At 39.5% G+C, this 11,117-nt stretch overlaps 1 protein-coding gene across 1 annotated transcript; it reads right to left on the reverse strand.

Annotated features, from left to right (window-relative positions):
• Positions 1-1,422: 1,422 nt before the first annotated feature.
• On the reverse strand, positions 1,423-9,546 carry LOC140190421 (gap junction alpha-4 protein-like). Its single transcript, XM_072246982.1, has 2 exons — positions 9,362-9,546; positions 1,423-4,835 (listed from the first exon to the last, which is right to left on the reverse strand). Exon 2 carries the CDS (start codon positions 4,816-4,818, stop codon positions 3,763-3,765), a length of 1,056 nt encoding a protein of 351 aa, XP_072103083.1. The 5' UTR covers positions 4,819-4,835; positions 9,362-9,546; the 3' UTR covers positions 1,423-3,762.
• Between the last annotated feature and the right edge of the window lie 1,571 nt (positions 9,547-11,117).

The raw sequence follows: 11,117 nt of genomic DNA on the forward strand, positions 1-11,117 counted from the left end.
AAAAAAAATGGGAAAAGATTGATTTAGTTACTGATGATAGTATTATTTATTAAGTTACTTTCCACCATTGGGGAGTTCTAAAACCACCATCCATCCAGCTGATATGGTTGAATCCTGTGCATTTTGAAGTAGGATACCATGCTTCAAAAGTATTCCATATACTATTCATTGGCATTCATTTCAAGATGACTGGAATATAGGAGCAAGGATGTAAAGCTAAGGTTTTATAAGGCATTGGTCAGACTGCACTTGGAGCATTGTGAGCCATTCTCAGCCCCTTTTCTAAGAAAAGATGTGTTAGCATTGGAGAGGGTCCAGAGGAGGTTCATGAGAAAGATTCCAGGAATTAATCCTGTATGAGGAGTGTTTGATGGCACTGGGCCTGTACTCCAGGAGTTTAGAAGAATGAGGAGCGACTCTCATTGAAACTTATTGAATATTGCTAGGTCTAGAAAGAAAGAGTGGATGTGGAGAGGATGTTTGAACAGAGATGTGGAGGAATTTCCTTAGCCAAAGGGTGGCGAATATGTGGAATTCGTTACCACAGATGGCTATGAAAGCTAAATTACTGGGCATATTTAAAACGGAGTTTGACAGGTTCTTGATTAGTAAGGGTGTCTAAAGTTCTGGGCAGAAGGCAGGAGACTGGGTTGATAATAAATCAGTCATGATGGAGAGCAGACTCAGTGGACCAAATGGCCTATGATTTATTTTGTTTAGGGATATGACATGGAACATGTCCTTCCAGCCCAATGAGCTGCAAAGTCAGCAAACCACCTATGTCTTATGGTCTTATTGTCCATGCAAGAATGTTATCTGAGCAAATCAGCTAAATATTGACAAATAACATTAACGTTTAACTAGAAGAGCCACATGGAGTGCCACTGAAGTATAGCGGATAGCGCGACGCTATTTTATCTTGGGGCTATGGAGTTCTGAGCCCAATCTCAGTGTCCTCTGTAAGGAGTTTACATCCTCCCTGTGGAATGCATGAGTTTTCCCTGGGTGCTCTGGTTTCTCCCCGCAGTTCAAAGATGTACCAGGTAAGTTAATTTGTCATTTTAATTTGATCCATAATTAAGTTAGGGCTATATCGTGGCTATTCGGAGTTGCTGGGCTCTCAATAAATAAATAAATATTTCAGAAGCTGATCTGAGACTGCAATTAACTCATTTCATGTGTGATCCTTGCAGTCAGTGAAAGAATCAACTTTGCTCTTTTGGTGTCTCTCTGAATGAAGGCTTCTATGTCAGAGGGGTTAATATATTAACAGTCCAGAGCACCACTCAGATTACCTCACACTGGCAATCTCAGACACTCTTCTGAAGGAACTGGTTGCCAATCAGCAGGCCAGCTGGGAAAAAAGGTGTTTAAAGTATTAGTTGCATGAGATAATAAAATAAATTCCACGCAATAACATGGTTTGTCTTGTTTCTTAAGTTTTATTTTGTTCAGCAGTTCAAAAGACATCGAGAATTTAACATTATCAGATAATACAAAACATATTAACTAATGCAGAATCTAATGAAATCATGTCCCTACTTTCCACAGTTTAGTGAAATGGCTGCAATTGTGCCAAGAGTTTGAAGTAAAAATCTTACTTGAGAGATATCAACTCAGATCACGAAAGTCAAATGGCACCCATTGCTATTTTAATTTCTAGGTGATTTGTGCAAGGCACAATCAACGAACTGGGTTTCACACTTAAGCTCACACCTTGTATCTCTGTCAGTTCTGTTCTTGTTCTTTTGCTGATTATGGTGTTGTTAGCTGACAGGAAAAAAAATGCTGAAAATGTGCTGTCATGTTGTATTTTGTAATGCATTTTAATTGTAGGCCCCATCTTAGGCCTTAATACAAGCTGGACAATGAACGAGACTGTAAATAAAATTCATAATTGTCCTTTAAAATGAGCTACAATGCTGTTATTCCCCTCTCTCAGTCCTGTTGAGTATTATTTAGGATCACAGCTTTTATGTTATGAAGTTTAAAATCTTCAGGTACTTACAGAAATGCCCATGGAAGACCAACGTTACAGTACATATCCATTTTGAAAAACGATAAATTAACTAAGCAATAGATTGCCTGCACATTATGATTAAAAAAAATCAAGAATTTGCTTTCAATGGCACATTGCACAAAGCAGTAAGTGAACTTGTTTGGAATTGAGGGAAAGACAAAAGTTCAGGGCTTATGACCAGTAACCATGCTCATAAATTGATGAATAATACACATGACTGAGGCAGAGGGTTTGAAGATCTGAAACGAGAGAAAGGCTTTTGTTGTATTTTGAATTACTTTATAAATCCATTTTTTCCACTGAAGTCCCAGTCTCTTTTAAATAAAGAGTCATTATCTATTTTTTTCTCAGTACAACTCATTTATTACTTATTGAGAGTGTAAAGATCACAACAAATAAATTGTATGTACACTACTTTAAGATATCTCTCCTTACTACAAGTTAATCTATTACTACACTATGCAATGAATCCATTCAGTAATAAAAAATGCTTTCAGCAGAATGGCTTCCTGATCATCAATTCTCCTCATAAGCCTGCACAAGGTTGGAGCCTGCGGGGGCATGGACGTCCCATAAACGCCAAAAAAAATGTGTGATTGTGGAGAGTTTGAATGCATTCATTGCATGACATTAAAGAAGCGTTAAGTAAGTGTTCCAAAAGCTTACACAATTCCTCAAAGTTTCTAATGCATGCCATAGAGAAAATATTCTTTGCGATATTCATTGCCGATTCCATTTAGATTTTAGTTGTATTGCAGATTTCCTCAATTAGAAATGTGAGGAAATAGAATATGCACTCACTTACTGTCATTAGATAGAATCTTGCTTGTCACTTGACAGAATGTGTGCGAGACCACTTGTCATAATCTGTTGCTAATAACGGGATATTTTTTTGGTTTATCAGAGCTAATAAATAAATCTATTCGTACCAAGTTTGGTGTATTTATGTCATTATGTTGTTTATTGTTTCATGATTATTGTTAGTTGGTTGCTAAGTTATTCCCGATTTGATTGAAGTACTCTTAGTTGTTGATACTTTGAGAGTGTCAAAACGCGAAGCAAGGGTGGGCAAAGGAGAAAGTTAATATCAAACTGAGCTTGAGGAGCAACTCACCTAAATGTATTCTTGTAAGCCTTCCAGTAGTTGGTTTCAAAACAGCGTTAACAAAGGCTTGTCAACAGTTGTGTCTCACACACCCTACAATCTCAATTGGGAAATGTCACAACAGAGGTACCCAAGCAGAAGGATGAGAAAAATATTTCCAAAATGAGTGTCAAAGAGCAGAAAATAAATAAATAAAACTTCGCTCTCCCTTAACTAAATCTTTCTTTAGGATCGCTGGCATACGTTACAGGAATGCTATTAGTTCAAAATATAATTAAATAAAACCCAAGGAATGGGCTGGATAGCTCAGAGTGACCAAAAATCATTGCTCTGGCAATTAGTCCCAGAACACTGTTTCTCCTGAGAACTTCTCCCAGGTACAGTAAGTGGGAATTAAATTACAAAGTATAATGGTAACTTCATTCAGTGTTTTAATTAAAAAACACGTGCTTATCTTCAGTTTAGCGCGGTCATGTCATCATAACACTGCACTTAAATGATTCCGTACATTAGATCACATTAGATGCAGGCTTTCTTACACATTTTTGCCCCTAGATGACTGAAAACCCTCAAAAAAGACTGTAAAACATCACCATTCTTAAATATTAATCACGCTATAATTAACGTTCAGCTCAAATCAGATTGTGACATCATCTTGCCGTCGTCTACTGCTTTGGCTGCTGGCCGGGCTAATAGGCCTGGGTGGCTGAATTGTGGTTTGGTCTGTTTTGTCAGGGATCTTCCTCAAAAGGTTATATGGCATGCTATTAAACTTTTGGTCTGCCAGTCTTTGTTCTGTAGTGTAGTTTGTCCAGTTCTGCTCAGAGGAGGACTTATTGCAACTCTGGTAATGTCCATGATTCCCTTCTACAGCTGTGTACATGTAGTCCACAGGCAATGATTCCTTTTCCATATAGGCACTCCCTGGAAAGTCAGAAGGTTTTACATAGATCTGTTTATAGGAGTTGGTCTGAACATTTTTGATAATACACTTGCCAATGAGTTGGAGTATTTCCAGAAGGTTTAGCAGGAGCGACATCAGTGATACAGCAAACATAAATAAAATGAAAATGGACTTCTCTGTAGGACGAGATATGAAACAATCCACTATATGTGGGCAGGGTGGTCGAACACAAACATAAACTGCAGGCATTACGAAGCCATATAAGTACCACTGCCCAAAGCAAAAGCTCAGTTCAAATATCATTTTGGAGACGATACTTAGTGTGTAGGTGCACATTAGTGCTCCTTTGATTTTGATTTTTCCTGACTCGTCAATGCCATACTTCTGCTTCTTTCTTTCAATCTCTTTGACAATGAGGTCAGTTTGGCTGTCTTTGCTAGGCTGGGACCGCAATGCTTCTTCTTTCTGTTTGAGCTTCTCCTCTTTCCTCGATATGTGCAACACATGGCCTAAGTAGATAAGTGTCGGTGTTGACACAAAGAGGATCTGCAGCACCCAGTAGCGGACGTGAGAGATTGGAAAAGCCTTGTCATAGCAGACATTCTCACAACCTGGCTGCGCTGTGTTGCAATTAAAATCTGACTGCTCATCGCCCCAGACGTACTCTGCAGCCGTGCCCAGAATGAGAATCCGAAAGATGAAGAGAACGGTGAGCCAGATTTTACCAATCACAGTTGAATGTTCCTGTACTTCATCGAGGAGTTTTTCCAAGAAACTCCAGTCTCCCATCTTCCCAGGTTTCCTGTCTGTCAATCAAAGGACAGTTATTCTTTCCTGGTATAAAGACATTTCAGACTTTCAGACCAGAAGTTTGCTGGTTTTTGAGTACTCTTTGCTTGTTACTACTAATGTATTAACATTAGTTTTAACTATCAGAACATACTGGTAAATGGGATTAAAATATGCAAGTACCTCTTGGTTGGTACCTACATATTCTATTATGGCCCATGATTTAGTGGGCTGAAGAGTTTGTTTCTGTGGTTTAGCTCTCCTTAACTCTATAACGCACAGGGGCAATTTTGATGTTTTATTGTAAAGGGGTGACACTGAGTTAGCGTGCTAACTAAACTTCCTTTTCATCAAATGTTCCATTTTGCCTCTGAGACCCTAAAAGCATTTGGTTACTAAATTTAGAGTCCAAGTGTAGATTATATTATTTCATTTGAAATACTGGAGCAGTCCAGCTGTAATAACTTCAACAAAGAAAGCCTTGTGCCCATTTAGTTCAAAACTGTTATTGCCTTTGCATTAAAAACAATGGTCAAAAAATTTAATATGATTCAGTTCCTAAGATACTTGTAGGCTAGAGTTTTAGATTTCCGCTACCCATCTTGATTTCACTTCAAAATGATTGAGTTCTGATTTTGACTGGATTGCCCCTTAACCTGCCAAAACTGGAAGAACACAAAACAAGATAATATTAAGCATCCTTCTGAGATGATAAGTTCAGTTCTGTAATTTTGGTGACTCTACATTGATGTGGAATTAATTTCACAGACAGTATATGACATACATACAATGAGGGATGAATTGATTCTGCTCCTTGCTGCAGGACCGTCAGTATATTTTTAAATATAACAATGTTTAGCTCATTAGATTTCTAATTTAGGAGATTTAGGAGGAGAATTTCAGGTTCATGGATTCTTTCTCAATTTTTTTTATTAGGTCAGCTAAAAGAATATAATACTCTTAGAGTATTAAATCATTGATCTTCTACACAATATTCTGGCATCAGAAACTGTACACAGACAGACCAGGGGTCAGGATTGAATTCGGTCCTCACAGCTCTGGTGACCCGGATTGAACCCTGCTCCTGGTGGTGTCTGCAGAGAGTTCTCACATTCTCCCTGTGACTAGATCAGTTTCCTCTGGGTGCTCTGGTTCCCTCCCATTTTGAAAGATGTGTGGGTTGGTAGGTTAATTTGCTGCTGTAAATTATCCCTACTGTGTAGGTGGGTGATGGAATCTGAGAGAAATTTGGGAAGAATAACATGAAATGAATGTAAATTGGTACCTGACGGTTTCAATGGACTTAGCTTGGACAAAAGGTCTTTTGCCGTGCTGCCTGACCCTATGACCTTGGGACTTTCTATGACTTCTACCAAATCTATTATCTAGAAATCAAGACTTTGCAGGTCATTCATGTGAATGATAATTACTGTTAAAAATGCTTTATTGTGCATGAATTCAGAATATTTGTCACTTTTAATATTGACAGTTCACAGTTTTACTTCAGTTTTGCATCAAGAAGGAAAAAATATGACATCATGAAGTCTACAGGTCAATTGGGACCCCCGGTAAACTTTGTACAGACAAAACATTCCAATGAGAAAATCAAATCGCAGAAGTTACTGGATTAGCCATACTCGTTGTAGTTCTGATGTAATTATATATTTAGTTACAGCTTTTAAATTGAATGCATTGAGATGGCATGTACAGCCAAACAGTCGAGAGGGGCTCAGTTTGTAATGGCTTTAGAGTAGTGACTCCTGTGCACAGTATTCCGAATTGCAAGCTTTTCTTACGGAAAGATTGCCAAAACCAATGAGCACCACTTGGTTATGGGAATAAATAAAAAGTGCTTGTTTTACCTCCTGAAAAATGATACGTTAGCTGATGAAATTTGATTACCTCTGTTGTGCTATTGAATATGAATCAAACATTGTGGCACCTACCTTTGAATTTATTTTAAGCGGAACTTTAAAAATTATCATGAATAATTGGAGAACGATATGCTGAACACCTGCACTTGAATCACACTTTTGTCTCTGCTGCCTTTCTTTGTATTTCTCACAATTTCATTTATGTATTTATTTATTGAGACACGGCGTGAATTAGGCCCTTCCAGCCCTTTGAGCCGCACCACCCAGCAATTCCGTAACTTAATTCTAGCCTAATCACTGGACAATTTACAATGACCGATTAACCTACCAACCAGTATGTGGGAGCGAACTGGAGCACCCAGATGAAACCCACGTGGTCACATGAAGAAGGTACAAACTCCTTGCAGGCAGCACAGTGAAATTTTTATGCCATGGGTCTACTCCATTCCCTAACTATCTCCTTCTCCTGGGGCTCCTCTCGCTCAACTTGATGCCGTCTTTGAAGATCTGCAAAGCGTTAGTATATTTTTTTTCTGAGGAGGACGTAATGCACTGAAGTTCCAAATCTTCCTGATTATAAACAGTGTAACTGTATAATTGACAACCAGGTGATCTGCCAGCACTGCAATTGAAGTTGGATGTCATTGTAAAATTACAGAACGTGACATAGAGAGAAGGCCAGGCAGCTTATTATGATTTTGTCAGTTCTTGGAAAGAGTGTTCAATTAATTCAGATACCTGGTCTTTCCCCAAAACCCTGCTATTCTTTTCAACTCAGTTATCTTTACAATTCTTATTAGAAAGCTACTTCTGAATTAAATTCCACACATTTTCAGGTAGTTAATTGCAGATCTTAGCAACATGGAAATTTTTCTTCATATTATCTTTGATTCCTTTTATATTTATGTAAACCTTGTAATTGTAGACAGTGACATCAATTGCTTCTTATTTACTCCCTCAAAGCAATTTAACTTTTCAAACACTTCAGTCCAATTTCTTCTTAACCTTCATTTTATCCAAAGGGAACAGCTTATCTAATTTTTCCACATAGTTCTGAACCAGAGAGCATCTTCGAAAGCATATAATTGATAGGATAATCACAGTTATTGTGCCTGAGTCTAGTTCTTCTACTGCTGTAAGGTAGTGAACCGCCGTCTACAGAAGGTTACAGAGGAAGGGTTATGATAAAAAGACGGTCAGAGATGTCAATGTGGTGTATCCCATGGCACAATAACATTGCAGTACGAACTATATAGCTTGCCTGGTGGAAACCCACAACTGTTGAGACATGAAGGCTTGAGGATAGCTCTAACCTAACAATGTGCCTGAATGGTGTTCCAGGTGAAAGAGTTTACTTCATAAAAGCCTCACTGAAACTAGGAGACTTACTCCTGAGTGAGTTTTTCCTTGAACATCTTCCTATGGATGGATTTCTGCTGTTGAGTTCCAGGACCTAATCTTGGAATTATGCTATTTTCTCTCAAGATGTGTGAACATCTATGAGGTACTAAGGGCCCTTTAATAATTAATGATTCTCAGTAAACCCACTATTCCACAACTACTCAGATGTTCCATCATGTGTGATGGCTGGATCTCCAAGCGAATGACCTGACTTTATGGAATGGCTGGAGATTGATTCGTGACTCTCTATACAAGTGCTGCTGAGCTGGATGCATATCGACTCAGGTCCCCCTCTGATACCCCAGTCCAGAGCTGAAAAGTTAATGCCTTCATGTATCTGTGTATACAGAGTTGTTTTCAGCAAGGAGAAAAAGGCAACTGTAATTTGTCAAATATTGTTACTTGCAGAGATGGGAAGTCTTCGCAGCAGGACACATGGATGAATAAAGAAATTCAATATATGACACTTACTTTGCTATAACAGTCGAAAAGACACTATCTAATCATATCTGCAACTGGACTGTCGTAATATCTGTTAATTATAATCTATTTGTTTCCCTGTCTCTTATTGTTGGTAATTGTCACAGGATCTGGGTTATCCTTTGCTGAGAAAGAAATCTTTCTGACAGAAACAATCATCTCTTGGGAAATCCCATCTGTCCCCGTAAACCAATTCTCAGAAACTGCTAGCAAGTCCTGCTAACTTCCTAAGAACTTATGCTCAAAATATTTAACAAGTATCTGCCACTCTCTTATTACAGCCCAGAAGCTTTTGTTAATCTAAAGTACACGAACAAAAAAAGAAGTGTCAGTTCATCAAGGTAGCTAGCAAGTACAAACACATCTGAGACACCCTGAGATCCTCGCACTGGTCTGAGGGGCTAAGAGCACCAGTTTCTTATATTGAATCACAGAAACTAAAACAAAAGAAAGGCCTAACAATTTCAGTGACAGCGAATAATCTGCAAAAACACCTCAACATGCAAAACAACTGAGAAAGTACAGCTATGGCGTTTCTATTTTATCTCTTCCTGTCACATAGATATAAATAACTATCATGGCATTCGCCCTTTAAATATTTACTGTACAATGGAAAACTGGCATTGGAAAGAAAGAAATTAATTGAAACTTAAATTCAGTGAATATATACTATATCATCTTTCTCCTTTTGAGGATTCTCCTCTTAATTAAACTATAAGTGCTCTCCTTTGTTGAACATGCCATCTCTCTTTCACTAATTTTCTAGGGAGGGGAATTGAATGACTTACCAACAGTAAATTTTGAGAGAGAGAGACAGAGAGAAACACACACACGCGAAACTCTGTAACCTGACACTCGTCCTTCAGAGATGAAATGTTCCACTAACAAAGTTCTTCGGAGTTGAAGTATTTAAAGGGAAACCTCCTCAGCGTCATTGCTGATGCATACTGCTGGATCAAAATTAATACTGTGTTAGGAGGGAGATGTAGTTCAGTACGGACGTATAGTCTGGCAAAGCCGACTGCTCCCACCGACAGGAAGGAAATGACCTCTATTAACAACATTGCTGTCTATTTTTCTCAGGACTGCAGTTCCAGTATTCCAACTATATGACACAACAGCAAAAGAAGCCATCTGCTAATATAAGTCTCATAATCAGCAGGTCAGTCTGCATCACGCCATAAGTGTGTGCCTCACTTAAAGGAAAAATGAAGTGTACGCATGTTATATTAGATTAGATTAGATTAGATTCAACTTTATTGTCATTGTGCCCAGTACAGATACAAAGCCAATGAAATGCAGTTAGCATCTGACCAGAAATGCAAAGAATAGTGTCATTTACAAAATAACTGCGAATAAAATGTAAGTGCTACAGCACACAAATATAAAAGTACTGAGACAGTACAATATGGGTGCAATACTGCTTAGCACTGTGATGTGAGGTTCAGCAGAGTCACAGCCTCAGGGAAGAAGCTCTTCCTGTGTCTGCTGGTGTGGGAGCGGAGGCTCCTGTAGCGCCTACCGGACGGGAGGAGGGTAAAAAGTCCATGGTTAGGGTGAGATGCATCCCTGATAATGCTTTTCGCCCTGCCCAGGCAGAGTTTATGGTAGATGTTCTCAATGGTGGGAAATTGGGTGCCGATAATCTGTTGGGCAGTTTTCACCGCACGCTGGAGTGCTTTGCGGTTCGATACAGGACAATTGCCATACCACACTGAGATGCAGTTGGTGAGTATGCTCTCAATGGTACAGCGGTAAAAGTCCGTCAGTATCCTGGGACAGAGGTGAGCTTTCTTGATGCTCCCCAGGAAGTAAAGGCGCTGTTGTGCCTTTTTGATCAGGATGGAGGAATTCAGGAACCGGGTGAGATCCTCGGAAATGTGGACACCAAGGAATTTGAAGCTTGATACATGCTCCACTGCAGCTCCATTGATATAGACGGGGACGTGAGTGTGGCTCCTAGCGTGCCTGAAGTCCACAATGATCTCCTTGGTCTTCTGGGTGTTAAGGGCCAGGGGCTGGACCTCGTCCCTGTAGGCTGTCTTGTCATCCCCTCTGATCAGGCCAACCACCGTGGTGTCGTCTGCAAACTTGATTATGGAGTTAGAACCATGTACAGGAACGCAGTAATAGGTGAAAAGGGAGTACAGAAGAGGGCTCAGCACACAGCCTTGAGGCATGCTGGTGTTCAGGGTGAGAGTGGAGGAGGAGAGGTTGTCTAACTTAACTGATTGGGGTCTGTTATCCAGGCTCCTGTGATTTTACTTCAATCAGTTTTGGGAGTTACAATGCATAATAGTGGCAACGAGGAAGTTTCAAAATGAACCTGAGATGACTACCTACCTATTGAAGTGTAGCACGTTCTTTCTTTGCAGGTGTTACGATACACACTGGACCTCACCAGCTTCTGCGATTTAGATGCTCTAACTCTCAAATATGGATAGCTGCCATGCCCCCATTAGCAGGCCTGTCCTGCTAATTGGTGGCCATTTTTTGGCACCAGGATTTTAATATTTAAAGAGCACCCGAACTGTGGTTCGGGGC

This window comes from Mobula birostris, chromosome 30 (genome assembly GCF_030028105.1).
Source record: "Mobula birostris isolate sMobBir1 chromosome 30, sMobBir1.hap1, whole genome shotgun sequence".
Classification (NCBI taxonomy): domain Eukaryota; kingdom Metazoa; phylum Chordata; class Chondrichthyes; order Myliobatiformes; family Myliobatidae; genus Mobula; species Mobula birostris.

What these genes read in the sequence shown, in the direction of transcription:
- LOC140190421 (XM_072246982.1), bottom strand. Translation starts at nt 4,818, where the DNA reads ATGGGAGACTGGAGTTTCTTGGAAAAACTCCTCGATGAAGTACAGGAA.